The sequence below is a fragment of the Eulemur rufifrons genome, chromosome 5 (genome assembly GCF_041146395.1).
Source record: "Eulemur rufifrons isolate Redbay chromosome 5, OSU_ERuf_1, whole genome shotgun sequence".
Lineage (NCBI taxonomy): Eukaryota > Metazoa > Chordata > Mammalia > Primates > Lemuridae > Eulemur > Eulemur rufifrons.
In genome coordinates this window covers 42,871,216-42,893,950 of record NC_090987.1, presented here as the reverse complement: position 1 = coordinate 42,893,950, position 22,735 = coordinate 42,871,216, and the positions used below count along the sequence as shown (strand labels likewise).

Below are 22,735 nucleotides of genomic sequence, written 5' to 3'. Positions count from 1 at the left end.
GAATTTACCAGGGAATAAAAAGCTCTTGCATCTCATTAACAGATATATTTCTGTTAAAAATTTTACTTTTTAAATTCTCTATGTTTAATTGTCATAGGAATTTGTAATATATTTGTCATTTTGATCAATTATGTACAAAGAATTACAATGATCACTCAATCCAGATTGAATATTTGATACCTAGAATTTGGTGTCACTGGAAATTTTTAATTTTTAAAATTTAAAAATGTTTAATTTTATTGATCAACAAAAGTGAAAGGACAGTATTGCTAATGAACTAACGGAAAGAAAGAGGAGTAAACTCACAGCACATAATTGCCCCTTTGAAGAAAAAACTCACCTTGCACAACTGCCCCTTTGTTTGATAAACCACCTGTAGCTTAACTCATTGTCTTTAAGATTAACCACCTGTGGCTTAACTTGTGGTCTCCAAGAGTTTGTTTTTTACAGCACTTGAGAAGAACTGAACAGATAGAAGGAGCAGGGACCCCCAGTTCATGCCAGACCACATTCCAAGGAGAGTGATAAGCCAGGATCACAGAAGAGGGAAAAAACAGAAAAAACAAACGCAGCCACTTCCCAGCTGCCTTCTTGTATCAGCTGGCAGCAATAACTATTCTTTTTTTCTTCTTCTTTATCCCAATAAAAACCCCAAACCCCTTATCCTCGGGGCGGCACTTCTTTTCTTTCTTTTGTGCTGTGCCTGTGTTACAGGAAAGTAAGATAAACTTCTTACTTCTTTCTATCCTAATCTTTCTGTTGAGAATTCTTTCTTAGTCCTCGCTGTGAGTTCCCACCTTAACACAAAGACGTTTAAGCATACAAGTATATTACATTAGAATAAAATTCTCTAAGGAACACAGATTGAAAATAAGAGTTTACAGAGAAAGTGGAATGAAATAAAATTTCTCACTGTTAAAAACTTGTTTGTATATTTGTTTAAATGGGTGATGCTGGGTATCTAATTGCTATGATATTTAGATTTCATTAAGCACAGTTTAAAGAGGGATAAATGTTTTTTAAATGCTGATATTTACGTTGCATGGGATATAAAAATTTCCTATTCTTTCCATTTATATTGAAAAATCCCACTCAAGAGCGTATGCAGCTTTTTCAGTTTCCTTTGAGGGAGGATGAGAGAACAAAAACATTTGAAGATTACTGATCTAGAAAAACTTCCTCCTTTTCTGTACACAACAAACTCTAAAAATGTTGGTGAAATTAGGTAAAGGAGAGCAGCAAACTAACTTTTTGGCTCAACTATGAGTCAGATACTTCATAATATTATAATTTTTATGATTGTTGCTACCATTTATCGATGCTGATGCTTATCACTATAACTGCATCAGACCATCTGGCTCAACTTTTATGTAACAAAGTTGTGAGTTGCTTTTCAGCTGCCATGGACCCACAGGTTGAAGGTCATGTAACCTGAGCATGCCCAGATGAACCAAGCGTGCAACCATAGGCAGAACCTAAGTGCTGCTCAGACTGAGGAGTGGGGACTAGATTAAGAAACGAACACCTCATGGCAGGATTCAGAATCCAATCAGATTGAGCCCTGGCTTCACCCCATGGCAGGTTGCAGTCAGATTGCAAGATCCTATCAGATTTCGCCTAATGACCCTGTGACTATAAAACCAGCCTAACCCCCTTATTGGGGGACACACTACTTTGGGAACTGTCCCCGGTGTGCTCCTTACTTGTGCCAAGTAATAAAAACCCCTTTGCTATAACCAACTTTGCTGTGTCTATTGACTTGATGCCCATCAAGCAAATGAACCCCGCTGTTTGGGAGGTAACATCATGAACCACACGTTGTGGATTAAGATAATTCTCACAGCAGCCCTATAAAACAAAAGCGTTTACAGTAATCGCCCCTTATTTGCAAGGGATACATTCCAGGAGCCCAGTGGATGCCTAAAGTTGTAGATAGTACTGAACCCTGTCTATACTAAGCTTTTTCCTATACATGCATACCTATGATAAAGTTGAATTTATAAACTAGGTGTAGATGAGATCAAAAACAATAATTAGGCCGGGTGCAGTGGCTCATGCCTGTAGTCCTAGCTTTCTAGGAGGCTGAGGCGGGAGGATAGCTGCAGCTCAGGGGTTCGATACCAGCCTGAGCACAGTGAGACTCCGTCTCTATTTAAAAATAAATAAATAAAAACAGTAACTAGTAATAAACTAGAACAATTATAACAATATGCCAGCATCCCTACTATTGCACCGTGGGGCCATTATAAAGTCAAATAAGGATTCCTTGAACACAAGTCCTGGATACAGCTGATCTGATAACAGAGGTGGCTTCAAAGTTACTAATGGCCGGGGGAGGGGGAGGGGGAGGGGGCATGGAGACACCAGAAAAAGGGAGGATTCACCTCCCAGGTGGGAGGGAGCAGGGAATTCATCAAGCTACTCAGAATGACATGCAACTAAAAACCTATGAATTATGTATTTTTGGAATTTTCCATTTAATGTTTTTAAACCACAATTAACCTCATGTCACTGAAAGCTTGCAAAGTGAAACTGAGAATAAGGGAGGCACTACTGTACTGTTATTACTTTATACTGAAGACACTGAGGCTTGCTGAGGTTGAAGATCTTGCCTAAAGTTTTACACCTAAAAATTATAGTAGCCAGGATTAAAATCCAGGTCAGCCTGTATGTAGTCTTTTTACCACTTAACTGCCTTGAGCCTAATTCCCCCTTTCTCGTTCCACTTTACAAGCTTTTGATAGCTTGTTGGATAGAAAATAGTCAGGTTCCCTTAATAACTTATTCTCTGTCACTTTCTCTAACAAATATATGGTATGTATGGTTGAATAGGCTCTATTTATTTGAGATTTACCATAAACCAAGGAATCCAGGATTCTAACAATAGTTCCCATTTTTTATAGACTTTGGTTATGATTTAGGAACAACTTTATCTTCATTTGGAGTTGATTACATTCAGTTGGCTGCCTCTGAACTCTAACTTGCTCTGACAAACCTTTCTATCAAATAGGTCAAGACCCAGTGAAAGTTCTTTAAAGGTTTAGAGTCTTCTCTTTAATTACATTTCTTTTTATAACTTGAAAGACTATATATATATTTTCAATGTAATCCCTAGTGATGTAGTCTGACAAATCACTCTCCCATTATTGTGTTGCACCAAGCCCAGATTATGAAGTTAAGTGAGTGTCAAAAATATCTTATGTTTTCCATAAAATATATGTGGACTTGTTAAAAGACAGCACTGTCATGCTAATTTTAAAAAGAAACTATGCCGAGCAACGTGGCTCACGCCTGTCATCCTAGCACTTTGGGAGGCTGAGGTGGAAGGATCAATTGAAGCCAGGAGTTTGAGACCAGCCTTAGCAACAGTGAGAGTCAATCTTTACAAAAAATAGAAAAATTAGCTGGGCATGGTGACACATGCCTGCAGCTCCAGCTAATCAGGAAGCTGAGGCAGATGAGGCCACTGCACTCTAGCCTGGGCAATAGAGGGACACCCTCTCTCAAAAAAAAAAAAACAAGGAAAGAAAGAAACTGTCGTATACCCATGTTCAAAGCAGCATTATTCAAAATAGCCAAAAGGTGGAAGCAACCCAAATGTCCATGAAAGGATGACTAGATAAGAAAAATTAGGTATATATTAGAACCTTGAAGATATTATGCTAAGTGAAATAAGACAGTCACAAAAGGAAAAGTACTGTATGATTTGACTTATATGCGGTACCTAGAGTAGTCAAATTCATAGACACAGAAAGTACAATGGTGTTTGCCAGGGGCAGTGGGGCGGGGGAAATGGGGAGTTAGTGTTTAATGAGTGCAGAGTTTCAGTTTGGGAAGATGAAAAAAGTTCTAGAGATGGATGGTGGTGATGGTTGTACAACAATGTGAATGTACTTAATGCTACAAACTGTACACTTAAAAATTGTTAAAATGGTAAACTTAATGCCATACATTAGGTCATTAAATGTGAAATGTCTGATTTCAAATCAAAAATTTATTATATCTCAAACAAGCAGTACAATTAATCAAAATATGTGCCTAAACGATCAACACAGTGTTGCCATCTTAACAGTAGCTTGTTTATGCCAGCAGCGAAGAAGCCTGGAGAGCAAGTGGTGATGAAATAGCGAAAGACGTTTTCCACAGCTTGTTAAGAATTGAGTATTTTTCCTTGCAAGAAGTGGTCCAAAGCCTGGAAGAAGTGATAGTCAGTTGGTGAATACAGTGGATGACAGAGAGTTTCCAAGTCCAGCCTCTGTAGTTTGAGCAGCATTGTTTGGGCGACATGTGGTCAAAGGTTGTCTTGCAAGAGGATTGGCCTGTCTCTATTGACCAGTCTCGGCTGCTTAATCGCAAGAATCCTCATCATTTCATCCAGTTGGTTGCAGTGGACATCTGCTGTAATTGATTGACCAGGTTTCATGAAGCTGCAGTGGATAATAGCAGTACTGGACCACCAAACCGACACCACTAGGTTTTTTGAATATTTGGTTTTGGACCGTGTTTTGGCACTTCATCTTTATCCAATCATTGTGGTGAACACTTGCAATTGTCAAAAAGAATCCACTTTTCATCACATGTAACAATATGGTGTAGAAATGGTTCACCTTTATACCATGACAGCAAAGAAAGGCAAGCCTTGAGACAATTTCTCTTCTGATGCTCATTTAATTCAGGCAGTACCCATCTCCCCAGCTTCTTTACCTTGCTGATTTATTTCAAATGGTCCAATACTGTTGGAATGGTAACGTCCAACCTTGCTGCTAATTCACACATAAGTTGAGATGGATTCACTTCCACTACAGCTTTCAGCTCATCATCATCCACTTTGGACTCAGGTCACCCATGAGGCTCATTTTTAAGATTAAAATCACCACAACAGAATTTCTCAAACCATGGATGTACAGTGCATTCATTAGCCACATCTTTCCCAAACATTTTATTCATATTTTGAATTGTCTGCACTCCATTGGTTCCCCATGGAACTCATATTTGAAAATAACAAGAATTTTTTACTTATCCATGGTTTCACAAAAATTGCTCTAAAAAAATTTGAAAGATAATCACAAGCCAAAATGTACGTTTCAAACACTGAGGATGTACCTTCACAATAAACATAAAACAAGAAGTGCCAAAGTGAAATATCAGATATTTCAACTGTCAAACTTAGCACTTAAGGAAATCGGACATTTCATATTTAATAACCCAATACATTTTACCACTCACCCCCAAATAAAACTATGCAGAAGCTATTGGTTTTTACGAAACAAAGGAATGAATTATAGATTTTTTTTCAAAAAGTCAATTATATTTCAAATGCAAAAGCAAACTGAAAGAACTTTTTTATTGATTAGCAAGTAATATGTTTGCAGAAATGATAGAACATAGACACGTAGGAGATTTAATATTTATTTGACATACAAAGAACCACCAATGTACCATAAAATGTAGTACATATATATGTGCATTTGATTTTTTAAAAGAGAATTTTTATTTTAACTCAATTTGAGTAGCTATTAAGCTGCCATTCAAAGTAAGTAAATTATTAATAACAGTACTTCATAATACATAACTAACATACTTTTCTGAAGCTATGTTTGTTGCATTATCCTTATGTATTTCAGGATTTTCAGATCTCAGCTGAAGAGGTAATTCTACTTGCCTGATACAGGATGCATTAGATCTTCTTACCTTAAAAAAAAAAAAAAAAAAAAGCAGCAATAATCAAAATACTAATAAATTACTTATAGACTCAGCGTATTTTTTTTCTTGGAGTAAAAGTTCAAGCTGAATAATAGAAGAAAGGCCCTTGGCTTTTGGAAAGATTACTACTGTATATAGTAAAATAATGGAAAAGCCATATGTATGGATATTCTTAACATTGCTGTTTGAAGAAATCTTCACAGTCCCCTAGTTTGTTGAACCTCCAAGACGGTCCCTTCCACTGATGTGAAAACAAAGTGTTTTTTCTATACTCTACATGCACACAGTGTTTGCCCAATAAACTTCTGTTACTCATGACTCAACTTTATTCAACAAATTTTTAATGTGTGCCTTTAACGATGATGATGATGGTAAAAACTCATCAACAAAGGCTGATTAAATACACAGGATGTACGAGACATTGTGTTACAGCCTGTAACCGTTGATCCCAGGGCCGGCAGCTGTGAAAGTTTGGAATGGGGAAATAAAACACATTGCAAACCAGTCAGGAACCCCAGGCACCTAGGATACTAGATTACTAGATAAGAATTCCAGAAGACGGTTCTAAAAATGTTTCACACTATAAAATTGGAGTTCATGTTTTAGCAAGCTACATAACCTTGCAGCTAGGGTATCTAACAAATGTTTACATGATTGAAAATGCCAGGGTGATCCTTTTCTGCCATCTTTCCTGGTGTTTTCCTTAGTATCTTTCTCTTTCACCTTTGTCAGGTTTGGAAGCCTGATGCATTAATCTAATCAGAACACAGACAAAATTGTATCCACTATATTGAATAGGATGCACACACAAAAAGAAATTCAGTTAGTAAGCAAACTCAGAAAAATGTTTATTCTCATGAGTAATAAAAAACATAAAATTATAAAAATTTTAATTATTGAAGATTTTTTAAAAATTGAAATGCTAGTTAACATATGAGAAACTCATACTTCAGACATTGCTGTTATTAAATTTGGCTATATATAAAAATATATATCAAGAACAATAAAATGTTAATAACCTTTAAACAAGTAATTTTATTTCTTGGTATTCAATCTAAGAAACTAAGAAAATAGGAATAAGGAAAATAGTAAAGTGACAGAAATGGTTTTGTTCAAATGATGAGGTTATGAATTATATTTGTCTTCTAAATTTTTAGAAATTGTGATTTTGTTACTTCTAGAATTTAAAAACTAAGTTAAAAAGAAAAATTAATATTGCCTTTGTGAAAGATCACTTTGTGTGCCTTATTGGTAAATAACTTGCTCAATCTCTCAATTATCCAATATCTTAATTATCCAATATCTCATTTCTTATTGTAATTGCACCCATATCATTCCAACATCTGTGAAGAGGCGATTTTATTGAAAATATTTTGATTTGGCTTATAGCATGGTCAGTACCGACGTGAGTACTAGCACATTGTTTCATTTCTAAAAAACTACGGGGTCTCACCAGTGCCATAGAACTCATTCCACAGCCTGGCATTCAAAATCCTCCTGACTTCTTCCCAGCTTGGCTTTCCATCTTCATCTACTGTCATTCTTGTTGTATTCTATTCATTCACACGTGTGTATTAATTTATTTATTCAACAAATATTAAGGATATGCTCTGTGTCAGGCATGGTCCTAGGCCCCTGGGATGACTTGGAGAGCAAAGAGCCTCAAATGGTGGCCATCTTCCTGGAGTGTATGGTCCAGTGGTGGAGATGGACATTCATCAAAGAGCCACACGGGTAAATGCAAAAATCAGAAGAATTGAGTGCTGCATGGTGTTAGGATCATGTATGAAAGGGGGCCCCAGCCTGGTCTAGGGGTCAGAGAGGACATGTCAGCCCTGAAGAAGTACAATTTGAACTAAGTCATCAGATGATTCAGTTACCAAGACAAAGAGGTAGTGTATCAGGACTAGCAGCCACGATGCCCCTCTGCTGTGGTCTAGAGGTAGACACACATGACCCAGCCCAGCCAGTCAGATTCTTTCCTGCAAGTCAGGTCTCGAGCAGAGTGACCTGAAGAGTGAAAACAACTGCAGCTGCTTCACCCTGACCACTGTGCCCCAAAGAAGCTATCCATGGGTTCCCGCCTCCCAGACTCCTGAACTGTCTGGTTCCTACCCTGCTCATGGTGGTCCAGCTTCCCTTTGATTTGATGAATCAAGCAGTACCCTTCCATTTCTTTTAGCTGAGTTGGTCTTGGTTGCTTGCAACTAAATAAAGAACCCAAACTCACATAGGGTGGGAGGTTCCCAGACACAGGGAAGTTCAAAGGCCCCATAATGGGTGGGGACCAGTTTGACAGGACTTCCCAACATCCCTGACACCTAGATGCTCTACTCTTACTCTTTCTTGCCCTGTTTGCTCACACTTTCCCCCTTTTTTGAACATTCTCCCCTCCCACCTCCACACTGTGTGTGTATAGCTACATAAATATGTTTTTAATTAATTGATCTATTTTTAAGAAAGGAAGAGAGAAGAGAGAGTGGGAGGAAGGAGGAGAAAGAGGAAGGGAGAGGAGGAAAGGATGGGAGGAGATAGAAAATGGGTGAGAAGGGAAGAGAAGGAAAGGAATGTAGTACATCCAGCTCAGAAATTTCTCCCCGCCAGAAAGTAAACAACCCTCCCTGAACTCCCAGAGCCAGCCCTTGTGCATTCACTAAATCCTGCCTTGAATTACACTTACGTGTGTATCTTGTGTCTGTTTGTGTGTATGTGTGTGTTTGTGTGTGTCTGTCTGTCTGTCTTGTGCCCCCTGCTGGATAGGAAGCTCTTTTGGGACAAGATCTTGTCCAATTTCTCATTTTTTCCTCCTTAGTACTGGGTCTTGCCTTAACTTAGTAGATGCTAAAAAGATATCAGTTGTTTGACTGACATAACTAGAAATAAAGGCCCTCAAAACTCAGAGGGAAGGGGAGAGGGAGAAAATCTAGTAATGTGTAGCTTAATTAGACATTCATGGTGACCTACAAACAAGGTCCTTTATGAATGACAACTTAGAACTAAAACTTAATTATTCTTTAAGATTGGTCATATTACCAAGATTTTTGTATCTTGTTTTTTTTGACCAAATGTCCTAACAGGAAGCAGTTCAGTGTGGTGATTATGAGTCAGGGGGAACTAAGTTCAAATTCTGGATCTACCTGCTACTGACTTGAGTAGTTCATTTGACCTTGGACCCTGAGCCTCAAGTTCCTTTTCTGTAAAATGATGATAATAATATCTCAAAGATGGGTTTATAATAAAGCTCTTGTTAAATTAGTTGGCAAATTATTATTTAAATTTTATAAATATTTTTAATGGGTTCCTTAAATGTACTGAATGTATTTAGCTATAATCTACTTAACCACACTCTTATTTTGGACCATTAATTTTATTTTTTAATATTTTACTATTTTAAATAATTTTGCAAATACAGATCTTGGAGGTGGAACTTTTAATCAATTTAGATTTATTCCTTAGGATTGATTCCAGAAGTGGAATTACTATATCAAAAAGAAATTTTATGGTGATCTAGCACCTTTTGTATTTTCCTGGATAGAGCTGGAACCCATTCTTCTAAGTGAAGTATCCCAAGAATGGAAAAATAAGCACCACATGTACTCACCATCAAATTGGTTTCACTGATCATCACCTAAGAGCACATTTAGGAACAACATTAATCTAGTGTTGGGCAGATGTGGGGGGGAGGGGATGGGTGTATACATACATAATGAGTGCGATGCGCACCGTCTGGGGGATGGACACGCTTGAAGCTCTGACTCAGGCGGGAAGGGGAGGCAAGGGCAATATACATAACCTAAACATTTGTATCCCCATAATATGCTGAAATAAAAAAAAAGAAATTTTATGCCTTTCATATACATAGTTAAATAGCTTTTCCAAAAGGCAAAACTAGTTCATGTTCCCAACAATACAGTAACATAAGAATTCCCATTTCATTACACTTCTATCAGGATTTTGTGGAGATTTTTTAATTTGCAAATTTGACAGGCAGAAAATGCTATCTTGTCTGTTTTCATGTCTTTATGAATGAGGTTGAACATAGTTTCCAGGTATTAAAAAACTAGTTTTGTTTTTCCCTTTTAGGAATCATCTATTACTGTCAGCAAAACATTGCTAATCAGGTACTCTGCTTACCAATTTTTAAAATGTTCCTTAAAATGTTGTAGAGCTTTCGCCACTATGTAGCCAATGAAGTTAGAACTCTCAGCATTTTCTTCCGGAGGGCTCTTGAGTGTGAAATTAGAAAAAGGCAGGATGCTTAAGTCTATCATTGTTTCATCTTGTTTGGAAAAATTATCTTCATGAACACTTGGAACTATCTAGAGAAGAAGGATTATATAATAAAAGATTTACCAAGTCCCGGTACACATCCACTATTAATTTAATACCACATCAGTCAGGATAGGCTAGGTTGTGCTGAGGTAACAGATTAGCCCCAATATTCCAGGGGCTTCATAAAACAAAAATTTATTTCTCACTCACGTTACGTGTTCATCACAAGGACTCCATACCAGCAGACACTCAGAATCCTGGTTGACAGACGCATATAATCTCATGGCTATCGCAGATGAACTCATGGTTTTCTTTGTGCCCTCAGCAGAGACAAAGAATAGATGCACACACAGGCTCTTCACTAACTCAGCCTAGAAATACCCTTGTCATTTTTGCTCATGTTTCATTGGCCAGAACTTGCCACATGACAACACTTAGCTGCAGGGGAGCTGGGAAACGCGAGTGAGGAGGAAGAATGTTGGTGAGCACTCCTGTCTACGCCACAAGTTTTGTACTGAGTTTTCCTAGGAAATTTACAATTTATGGTTGGATGTGTGATTCTGGCAAGAATTCATCATGTGAAATGCACGTTGGTTACTCCCTCAATGAATTCTCAAGTGCATATATCTGTACTTTGATTTTAGCCATTTAAATAAAACAGAACTAGCATATGACTTGATGTGACCTTAAGAGAACTATTTTGGGAATATTTTCAAATAAATTCCCTTATCAGAAAAACTAAAGCCAAAACATTGGGAGGCCAAATTAAACCTGGTAATTCCATAATTCTAGCTGATAAAGGAATAGCTAGCATAACTTTTTTCCCTTCTCTTTTAGTGAATATAACACACATAACTGCATAAAGCATTTGTGTCTAGTTTAATAATTACAAAGCAAGCACCCGTGTAACTATTTATTACTACAACCAGGGGCCATAACTGTTCTCCTTTGCTAGAATTTGTATATTTCTTACACAAGCCTTCTCTTAAGTACTTGGTCTTTTATGGGTTTGCACTTTCATTTACATGATGAAATAAAAGCTATTTCGAGAAAAATAACTTTTACAGGTAGTTTAGCAAAGTGGTCAGGCCTGCTGATTCTGGATAAAGGCTGCTTGAATTTGAATTCCAGTTCTACCACTTACTAGCTGTGTGAACTTCAATAGGTTGTTTAAACTCCTTTGTGCCTCATCTGAAAAATTGGGAAAATAATACACTTACCTCATAGGGTCCTGGAGGGGATTAAAAGATCAGATATATGAAGAAAGTTCTTAAAACACTGCTTGACACATAGTAAGTTCCCTTTAGTGATGATTATTATAAAAATATGTAATTGGAAACCATAATTTTATTTCATATGCAGGTTTTTATATAGAGGGGCCTTTGTTATGAACATAAAGAATTTTAGATAAATCTGTTAGTGTTACTCAGAGACACTAAAATGGAAGTAAATGGAAGCATAGGATGGAAAATACTGATAATGATAAAAACAATTAAATATTGGCTATAGCTTTCTAAAGGTTAAAAGCACTATTAAATTTTTTCTTAAAATTTTATTCTTCAAGGTAAGAATTTTTCTTCATTAAACTAAAAGTCTACATATGAGGATGATCAAATATATTGAATTATTTTACCCTCCTAGAATATGATCTAATGAAGTAATAGAATCAGAGAGTCAGCAGGGATTAGAACAGTGGCTTTCAAAACCCTTTCCCTGTGGTCTACAGTAACAGACATCATGACTCCAAACACACATATGTCTATATATGTGTATATGTATGTACATATATTTACACACATTATGTCTGTACACACACACATATACATACACAAAACAGAAGTGAAAGTTCCATGACATGCATATGCCTTATTAAATACAATGCATGCTAACATTTTCTATTCCAGTCTGTCCTATTCTATTTTTTGTGTGTTTTATTGATTTTGTTTTTTAACGTGCTTGTGACTTTCTAAACTTAATTCTCAAACCATGCATGGCCCCCAACTTTGTAGTCTGAAAAAGAGCAAAATGCTGGATTATAGAATATCATAGTTTCAATTCCCTGGAAGCAGAGCCTGAGATTCTGACATAAGTGGTTTGTTTATAAAGGGATGCTCTCGGGTGAAACTTTTAAGTGGCTGAGGAAAGCAAACTAGAGAAGAGAAAGAAATTAAGCAAGGATGTGGCTTCAGATGACCTCTATTCCAGCCTGATCCTGCAGGGAGCTGTGGAGTGTAAGTGCCAGGGGGGCAGTCCTTTGGCGAAGGTTGCAGGGATAAGCGGTTAGCACCAGCACCAACCCAGCAGGAGCTGGTAAAAGGGTAGGGTGCCAACATCACACACTGCACAGAATATTGCATCTTCCATGCTCTGCTCAGTGATTTTTGTATCCAGGTCTTTTTTGTCATCAGGAATCACTACCCTGGTGCCCTTGGTTATTAATGTAATGTGTGTGTATGTGGGGTGGGGGGAGAAACGTCTCAGGAAAGAAAGTCACTGTTTATCGTCATACAAAAAGAGTAATTGAATGTGGCAGTCATGATATAGGTACAATTTAAGATGACAACATGCCTTTATGTGGGTGCAATGCACACCGTCTGGGGGATGGACATGCTTGAAGCTCTGATGCAGGTGGGGCAAAGGCAATATATGTAACCTAAACATTTGTACCCCCATAATATGCTGAAATTAAAAAGTCTTTATGTGAAGATTAATGTATAAATATGTCTAATTCTCAAGATAATACAGCGGCTTTATTGTGTCAAAAATTAATAAGAGCTATAATTTACAGGGCTCTTGCTTTGTATAAGAAACTTATACTATCACTTTATAGACATACATTTTAAGATAGCTAGTATTATTCCCACTTTACAGGTGGAAAAACTGAGGCATAGAATGGCTAAGGAACTTTTCCAAGCTTACTTAGCTGGTAAGTTTCGGAATCAAAAATTGAACTCAAATTACTTTATCTGTAAGTCTTCGCTCTTAAAACCTTAAAAAGAGAGAAGTTTGGCCAGATTTCTTCAAGGTTACCTCTATCAGGTATAGGCCTATAACTGCAAGCAGAATTAGCAATCTCTGGCCTAGAAAGTATTTTGTGTTTTAAATTTATTTTCTTTGGAGAGTTTCTTGTTTTCTAAAGACCATGAACTACATTAAATCAAGTCAGCCTGAATACAATCACAACAGACACATGAATACTCCTCATAACTTCTTTTCAAATTCAGATGTAATTAATAAGTAAATAAACAGAAAAGTCAAGGTGTGCCTGTGTAATCTCCAGAGCTACTCTGGGGTCTAGCCTTTACCTTTACTGAACTAAAGATGACCTCGGTTTCTGGGACGTGGTTTGCCAGTTCAGACACCCAGCCAAATTGCCGTCTCATCCTGGCCATCAGATAGGCGGTGTCCTCCACGTGCTGCTGGGTCATCTGGAGAATCTGGGTGTACTGCTCACTGGATACGTTGACCAGCCGAAGGGCCTCCTCTAATTCTGTGTGTAGTGCAGGTACATCGGGACAGTCTAGCAAGAAGAAAGTAACTCGGTGAAGGGAAAGGTCCATGAAACTTGGGGGAGGGCGACAAGAGCTTAACTCTCAGCCCCTGCACTTTCTATTTTCCCCTTTGCCTGTGGGAGCTCCTAGTTTATTCCTGTTGTTCTGGAGTAATTACTAATATTGCCTACATCAGTTGCAAACGAGATCTAGTTTAATTTTTAATTATATGGTTTTACGTAACAAACTGGGCTGGAGACAGAACTTCTTGTTATAAACCCCATGTGCCTACCACCTGTGTTTTAAAAAAACAACCCAAGGCCAGGCGTGGTGGCTCACGCCTGTAATCCTAGCACTCTGGGAGGCTGAGGCGGGAGGATCGCTCAAGGTCAGGAGTTCGAGACCAGCCTGACCAACAGCGAGACCCCATCTCTACTAAAAATAGAAAGAAATGATTTGGACAGCTAAAAAATATATATATAGAAAAAAATAGCTGAGCATGGTAGTGCATGCCTGTAGTCCCAGCTGTTTGGGAGGCTGAGGCAGTAGGATCGCTTGAGCCCAGGAGTTTGAGGTTGCTGTGAGCTAGGCTGACACCATGGCACTCTAGCCTGGGCAACAGAGCGAGACTCTGTCTCAAAAAAAAAAAAACAAAACCCCAAAACAGAAGAAACCCCTACTATACACTTTTCATATCGCATCCCCTTTAACCTCTCAAAAGGAAACTACTATTTTGAATTTGGATGTGTATGTCCAGTACCAGAATTAGTATGGAAAAGAGGAAAAGAACCACAAATAATGAATCCACTTAAAATTGGGACCAAAAAACATATAGTAAATAGTGGGATAAAAAAAGGATTTCTGATGTTTTGCAAAATATTTTATCTTATATTTATAAAATATGAGATTATAATTATACCTATGTGTTTAGTATTCAATCAAAGTAAATCAAATGTTGATTGAAGAGACAAAATTATTGTTTGATAAAATATACGAGATTTGTTTGTAATAGCAAAACTTTGGAAACAAATGTACTTAAGCTAGAGAATGGATAGATAAATTGTGATATGCCTACACAGACCAACATACAACAGTGAATTAATGAACTAGAAGAGCATGTATTCACATGGCTAAACTTGCAAACTACAGAGTGAAAAACTAAGTTGCAAAAGAATACATACACAATAACATTTATATTATTAAGAAAAATTATCCAGAACTTCTAAAGAAAGCAAAAGAATGGCTGCATGTCCTTTCAATGTCATGCTAAATTATTGTCTAAGAGGCCCATCCAAAGATCACTTAATTCTGTAGGGAAAGGATCCTTTGTTGGCCTGAATATTTACTATTGATTAGGGCCGGACTCTATGAAGTTAGATGTAAATTATGGATTGAAAAGTTGCAAATGTTTTTTGTCCAGTAGAGATGTAAATTATTTTGGTCTGACAGAAAAGATAACTGCAAAAGTTACAGTTTTGTTGCCCTTTAGTTTATTTACTAGTTTCGTGTCTAATTTTGTAATCTTATGGCAGCATTCTGTCTCTCCTTGACTATGAGTGCTCCAGTCTTCCTTATGTTTTTTTTTGCCCAGCTCTAACATCCCAGTGGTCCCTTCATTAATAAGGTAAACTAATTTTTGACATGTGCTCATTTTATATTTGTATGAGTCATATTTTTAAGTTTAAAAATTATATTTTGACAATAAAAAATTAAAAACATGTAAAACATTTGCTATTTGCTATGTATGGTATATGTGGTGTATCTATTATATATATGCACATATATATAAGTACATGCTATGAGTATAAAGAAATGCAAGGAAATAATAAGCACTAACATCAAAATAGCAGTTTCCTTTTTGAGAGGATAAAAGGATGTGATGTAAAGGGGGACACAGTGGGGGCTTCATCTGCTTTGGAAATGTTTTATTTCTTAATCTGGGTGGTAGGCACGCAGGTTTTTATTATATCATTCTTTATGCATTTATAATAAAATGCATTTTATGATAACAGTTTTAAACAGTAGGGGAGCACATTAGGACATTCTTTATTTTTTACCTTTGTAAAAGTCAATTTACATTGCATTTTTATTGTATTATCTGATGTATACTGTATCCATTATCTGACACACACTGATTATCAGATACATTTATACTGTATTATCTGATTTATTCTGTATCATCTTGTGACAATCAGGGATTATTCATCTAATATTTTAATTGACTAGAAGGAAATAGATGTTAATGATACATAGATGGGATGCTTGAGTGGGACTATTTTTGTAAGTGATCAGTATGTTGGTATATATTTTTCTGTTATAAATCATTTGTTTCTGTATGCAACCTTGCAACTGTGACTTTAAAAAACCAAATACTTGAATAATGAGAATCATTGATACTTCAGACATTTAATCCTCAAAAGACCTGGATAAAGTAGATCTATTATTCTCATCTTCCATATGATGAAACAGAGGCTGTCATCCAGTTGGCAATTCAGGAGAAATAAGACCTTCATCCGCTCTAGGTAATCCAACACAAATGTTCAGTTTCTATATAATCAAAGCTACTTAGAGCACAAAGCTTTCCAAACCTTTTTCTGCCATGACAGATTCTAGATGTCAAAATTCTCTAATATACATTCTAAGGTGGGGTGGATGCGTCCATGGAAAGAATTTGGCCCTAGAGGGATGTGGAGGAGTAGACAAGTCCATTTATATAATGGACCCTGCTTTCAAAAGAAGGGGGAGAGATGAGCAACTGCTGAGGTGGGAAGAAAATGAGAGAGAATGAAGTGGAAGAGGGAGAGATCATTCCTTGCCTTTGTTCTGTGGCTTCCATAACCTGGTCCCCCTCTCAAGCCCAGCTAACCTGAGAATTCTAAAGAAGAGCCCAGGCTGGCAATGTTTAAACAAAAGGAAAAGAGGAGTATTATTGACTCTAAAAAGGGTTAGTAACTACACAAATACTGATCTAATTTAATAGGCTCTGTTGAGTTCTTTTTTTTTTTGTTTAATTGAACAAAAAAAAATTAGAATGGGAACCTACTCCTGTTGATTTGCAAAGCATTTAGATGTTTAAAACCATCTGCAGGCCGGGCGCGGTGGCTCACGCCTGTAATCCTAGCACTCTGGGAGGCCGAGGCGGGTGGATTGCTCAAGGTCAGGAGTTTGAGACCAGCCTGAGCGAGACCCCGTCTCTACTAAAAATGGAAAGACATTATATGGACAACTAAAAATCTATATAGAAAAAATTAGCCGGGCATAGTGGCGCATGCCTGTAGTCCCAGCTACTCGGGAGGCTGAGGCAGTAGGATCGCTTAAGCCGAGGAGTCTGAGGTTGCTGTGAGCTAAGCTGACGCCACGGCACTCACTCTAGCCTGGGCAACAAAGTGAGACTCTGTCTCAACAAAAAAAAAAAAAAAAAAAGAATAAAACCATCTGCAATGCATTAATTTGCACAACAGAAAGACCTATTTCATTAATAAACAATATTAATCTGTAAAGCACAGATTTCTTGAGCAGGATGATTAAATAAAAGTCATACCATATAAAAAAATCAAACAAGTTTTAGAGATCTCTGACAAGTTTTAATATCACATATACATACATGTACAAATGGTCCCTGATTTACAATGGTTTGACTTAAATGATTTTTCAACTTATAATGGGTTTATCAGGATACAACCCCATCCTAAGTCAAGAAGCATCTGTATGTTTATGGTAAAAAGTTTGGAAAATACAGAAAGGAAAAAAATCATCCTTAATTTTAAAACCCAAAGGTAACCTTTATTAGTACTATGGTATATCTAATGACACGTCACAAACCAATGTGTTCTATATTATGTTGTTCACGATCATAACAGTTCTATTCTCCATTTTCTCATAGGTAAATTTGTTGCAAATACTTCATTGTTAGAGGATTGAGAAGAGAGCCAACTGGGAGTTTCCGAGGGCTGTGCTCTTTGCTGTTTCTTTTTTTTTTTTTTTTTTTTTTTTTTTTTTTTTTTTTTTGAGACAGAGTCTCACTCTGTTGCCCAGGCTAGAGTGCCGTGGCATCAGCCTAGCTCACAGCAACCTCAAACTCCTGGGCTCAAGCAATCCTACTGCCTCAGCCTCCTGAGTAGCTGGGACTACAGGCATGTGCCACCATGCCTGGCTAACTTTTTCTATATATGTTATTAGTTGTCCGGTTAATTTCTTTCTATTTTTTAGTAGAGACGGGGGTCTCATTCTTGCTCAGGCTGGTCTCGAACTCCTGACCTTGAGCGATCCTCCCGCCTCGGCCTCCCAGAGTGCTGGGATTACAGGCGTGAGCCACCGCGCCCAGCCTCTTTGCTGTTTCTGTAGATGTAAATACTACTCCAGTGGTCTTTACTTTGAGGGATGTAAGGGCACAAGAACTATTATTGTGCAGCTAAGAAATTATAATCTGATCTTTCCTGAACTTGCTTTATAGAATAATTTTGTTAGAACTCAAAGATTATCTCAGGTCCTTTATTTACAGATTACTCAGTTGAGGCCTAGATGCCTAAACAACTTGCCCCAAGTCACGAGTTAGTGTGGTAGGATAATTGGTCAAGATATTAATTTGTGTTCTTCTAAATGTGTCTTGAAACCTCCTACTCCAAGCCATTAGCCACACTTTCTAAATTTCCTTCCTCTAGGGCTTTAGCAAGATAAAATGCAGAAAAATAGGAATCAAAAGCTCTTATTGTATTTTGTAAGAAAATCTGCCAAATGGCCCTGGTGAGGTGGGAGGAGTAACTTTAGTCAGGAGAAGGAAAGGGGCATGAGGGGAGGGACGGAGGAAAAGGAGGAGGATTTCCGGCCGGGGAAGGAAGGAGAAAGGCCACTCTTGGCCAAGTCTAGGAGGGACAGCCTTCTTGGGGCTTATAAGCAGAAGCCACTTTCCCTATTTAAATTAAATTAGATAATTAAACCACCAACCAAAAAGAATAAGTGCCACTTTCAAACAAATATCTCACTTGGCTAAGCATTGATTTGCACAATGGAAAGATTTCCTTCATTAGTGGGTTTTTGATTTCCTTTGTAGTGAGAAGGGAGGAGTTGCCCTAATTTGCTCATTGTTAACCTCTTTTGCACATATTAGTGGTTTTTTTGGTCTTTAATCAATAAAAAAATTGCACAAGAACAATTAGAGAATTAAAGAAAGGGAAAGAATGACATACTTTGGATGAATGAAAATGTATAAATCTACATTGAACACCCCCAGATGAATATGAGCACGTGAAAAAGCACTTAAGGAAGGCAAATGAACCCACAATGCTTGTGAAAGTGAGATTTTGTCTTCTGTCCAGAATACTATTGAAATCCTGAGAAAATAGTAGTTACTTACCTTCAGATAGGTAATCCTGACATCTTTGGCATCTTTCGTGAAACTGGAAACATCCCGACAAATTCTGGCCAAGTTCCCCACAGAGTCTTCTGTCCTGTGCAGGTAACATCTTTGAAATCAGGCCTCCCTGCTCAGGGCCTGCGGGAACACATCATATACGCATTGGTGTCCTTAGAATTTGCACTTGAATAGAGTAGAGACAATGTCACTGCTTTTTCTTACCAGTGCTTTCAAAATCTTTTTCCTCTATTCAAACACAGGAGTGTGTGTTGGTGCAATCACTTCCTAGGACAATTTCACACCTATTAAAAATTGCACATACCCTTGATTCCAGGAATCTCATTACTAGAAATGTATTATTAGTACACACACGCACACACACATACATAGTAATGCATGTAATTTTATTTAGAAGAAATAAAATTAGAAGAAATCATGAGAATTATTAACAGTAACTATCTTTTGCAAGAGGGACTTGATGGGGTGGGAGAAGTTGGCTTTCATTTATTTTTTTCCTTTGTATATTTGAAATATTTTAAAGTTAGTGCATCTTATTTTTATCATTATTTTGTCTGATGTCAATAGGGTTAAGTAAATAGGTGATTAGGAGTCACTTTTTCTTTGGATTTCTCTCTATTTAAAAAACCTCTAATAATTATTTAAAATTTTTATCTGTATTTATTTATTTTTTACCTTACCTGTTAAGCACAAATATTTAAAATTTTTTTTTTTTTTTTTTTTTTTTTTTTTTTTTTTTTTTTTTTTTTTTGAGACAGAGTCTCGCTTTGTTGCCCGGGCTAGAGTGAGTGCCATGGCGTCAGCCTAGCTCACAGCAACCTCAAACTCCTGGACTTAAGCGATCCTACTGCCTCAGCCTCCCGAGTAGCTGGGACTACAGGCATGCGCCACCATGCCCGGCTAATTTTTTCTATATATATATATATATTTTAGTTGTCCATATAATTTCTTTCTATTTTTAGTAGAGACGGGGTCTCACTCTTGCTCAGGCTGGTCTCGAACTCCTGACCTCCAGCGATCCACCCGCCTCGGCCTCCCAGAGTGCTAGGATTACAGGCGTGAGCCACCGCGCCCGGCCAATATTTAAAATTTTTAATGCTATAGTTGGGAAGTACATTGGCGTTCCAAAGACATTGGAAATATCTGCTTCTTAAACTGGGTGATAGGTATTTATTTTATTACTTTTTATTGTACTTCATATATATAATATGTATAATGTTACAAACAGTGGGTCAAAGATTTAGGAAAATGGCTAAAGCAGATCACATTTTGAGAACCCATTTTTTTCTAGGAGAATTAACAATACACATAAAAATATTAGTGTAAAAGAGAAGTCCACCCAAAGGAAATTGGCAGTTCCCAAATGGAACATTTGACATTAGGAAAAATTTATTGCTAATTTACAATCTAATAATTTTCTGTTATATTAAATCCTCAATATTTAAAAATAAAACATTTTATTTTGAGATAAATTGTGAAGTCCATTGTTTAAAAACAATGAAGCACTGTCAGACCGTCTGGTATGTAAGACAACCATCTCCTTTGGTGACTAGAAAGTCATTTCTTCCCAGCTGCCTCTGGGACCCTCCTCTCTGCCCCACATGACCCCTGTGACGAGTGCCACTGTAGAATTCGTCCCTGTTTTATGTAGTGTTTGCTTTCTTATCTTTCTCATTAGACTCTGAGTCTCTTGAGGGAAGGGACTTGGTCTTGCCATTTTAATTTTGTCATTCTGACATTTCACTTAAGATATGATGATGTAATTGTCCATTAATCTGTTTTCCTTTCTCTGGACTGAGCTCCTAGAAGTCAGGGACTGTGTCATAATCATTGTTTTATTCCCAGCATCTAGATTAATACCCGGTACATAGATCCAGGATGGCAAATTCCAGGTGCATATGACACCAGCTCCCCATCCTGCACCCACGGCACAATCTATCACCTCAGTCCAGCCACAACAGAACCTCAGAGCACTTCTAGGCAGCTACTTCTGGTACCATCATTGAGATAAATCATTCACTCTCCCCACTTGCTTGTCTGTTTCGCCTACGGGAAAATTAAGGTCAGCAAACACTCTCCAAGGCGGGATTAGAAACAGATTTCCTGGCATCCAGCACTATATCAAGCTACAATACAACATGATCTCATCTGTTCTTTCTAGGGATTCATAAAACAAGTAAAAACAATTGCAAGAGCTATTCAATTACTGAGATCTAGAAAGACCAAGGTAGGAAAGAAATTCTTCCATATGAAGACTAAGATGAAAGCACACTCAATAAAATAAAAAATAACATTAAATATCAAGATATTTCAGACTTTTTATTATTGCCTCTCTTCTTAAAATGGTGTTCATTATTCAGTTTTAGCTATTTTTCTAATTTTGGCTCTTAGGACTATCATGACCAATGGGCCCATCCATGAGGGCTGACAGACACACAGGACTGGCTCAGTAAATGGAAGCTGTAACTGAAAAGAGGTGTGTATTAGTTTCCTACTGCTGCTTAACAGATTGCTACAGGCCGGGCGCGGTGGCTCACGCCTGTAATCCTAGCACTCGGGGAGGCCGAGGTGGGTGGATTGTTTGAGCTCAGGAGTTCGAGACCAGCCTGAGCAAGAGCGAGACCCCGTCTCTACTAAAAATAGAAAGAAATTATCTGGCCAATTAAATATATATATAGAAAAAATTAGCCGGGCATGGTAGCGCATGCCTGTAGTCCCAGCTACCCGGGAGGCTGAGGCAGTAGGATCGGTTAAGCCCAGGAGTTTGAGGTTGCTGTGAGCTAGGCTGATGCCACGGCACTCACTCTAGCCTGGGCAACAGAGTGAGACTCTGTCTCAAAAACAAAAACAAAAACAAAAAAAAAACAGATTGCTACAAATTTAGTGGTGTGAAACAGCACAAATTCATTATTTTACAGTCTTCTAGGGAAGAAGTCTGAAGTGAGACCTACTTCAGACTTCTGAATCCAAGACACCTTCAAATTAAGGTGTTGGCAGGGCTGGTTTTCTGTGGAGGCTTCAGAGAACCCTTTTCCATGCCATTCTCAGCTTCTAGACCCCACCTACATTCCTTGACTCATGGCCCCTTCGTCTCCCTTCAAGGGCAGCAAAGTAGGGTCAACTCCTCTTGCCGCCATCTCTGTTGATTCTCTTCTGCCTCCTTCTTCCACTTTTAAGGACCTTTGTGATTACATTGAATCCACTGCAATAATCCAGAATAATCTCCCTGTTTTAAAGTCAGTGGATAAGCAACCTTAATTCCATCTACAACCTTACATTCTCTTTGCCATGTAATATAAACTCACAGGTTCTGGTGATTAGGGTGTGGATATCTTTGGGCAGTAGTTATTTAGTCTACCACAAGGGCAAAGCTCAAAATGTCAACTCATTAGGCAGATTTTCTAGGGGCAATAGGCTTATTCCTCATCAACCACCTGTTCAGAAAAGTGATGGAAACCACATATGAATGCCCTACAGCCCCTGCCTGACTACTCTTGATAAATAGCCCACATTTGCTCATCTGGGAAAAGAATGTCTCCTCTGCTGAGCTTGCTGTGTTCTGCCTGGCTAGGGGAGGGATATTGGAGAAAGAAGAATATAATAGTGTATGCTTTGTTTGCTTGGTTTTTTTTATTTTTTAATATTTACATTTATAAGGGATCTTGGCTATCTAGGTTGTCACTGGGGGGCAGGGTGTGCATGAGCAGCTGAGAATAGGGGCCAGTCCCCAGCTGTGTGCATGAGGAGGAAGCTGAGGCAGATGGTGGAAACCCACATTCTTAGTTGATGGGTGGGAGGGAGTTGAGTGTTTGGGAAATTATTTAGATTTTGACATGTGTCTGAATCACTACCTGTCCTGTGCACATTTGAATGTAGCAACATGTGTAAGGTTGCTACA

The 22,735-nt window shown here is 37.8% G+C and overlaps 1 protein-coding gene across 3 annotated transcripts in view; it reads right to left on the bottom strand.

The window, feature by feature from the left end:
- Positions 1-5,395: 5,395 nt before the first annotated feature.
- The window catches only part of CLUL1 (clusterin like 1), a 41,872-nt gene continuing 24,532 nt past the window's right edge, over positions 5,396-22,735 (bottom strand). For all 3 annotated transcript variants that reach the window (XM_069468202.1, XM_069468203.1, XM_069468204.1), the window contains exons 6-9: positions 18,820-18,957; positions 13,281-13,495; positions 9,838-10,022; positions 5,396-5,691 (exon numbers count right to left, since the gene is read on the bottom strand). In XM_069468202.1, coding sequence (XP_069324303.1) covers positions 5,688-5,691; positions 9,838-10,022; positions 13,281-13,495; positions 18,820-18,957 — 542 coding nt within the window. In that variant the 3' untranslated portion in view covers positions 5,396-5,687. The remainder of the gene's footprint in view (positions 5,692-9,837; positions 10,023-13,280; positions 13,496-18,819; positions 18,958-22,735) is intronic.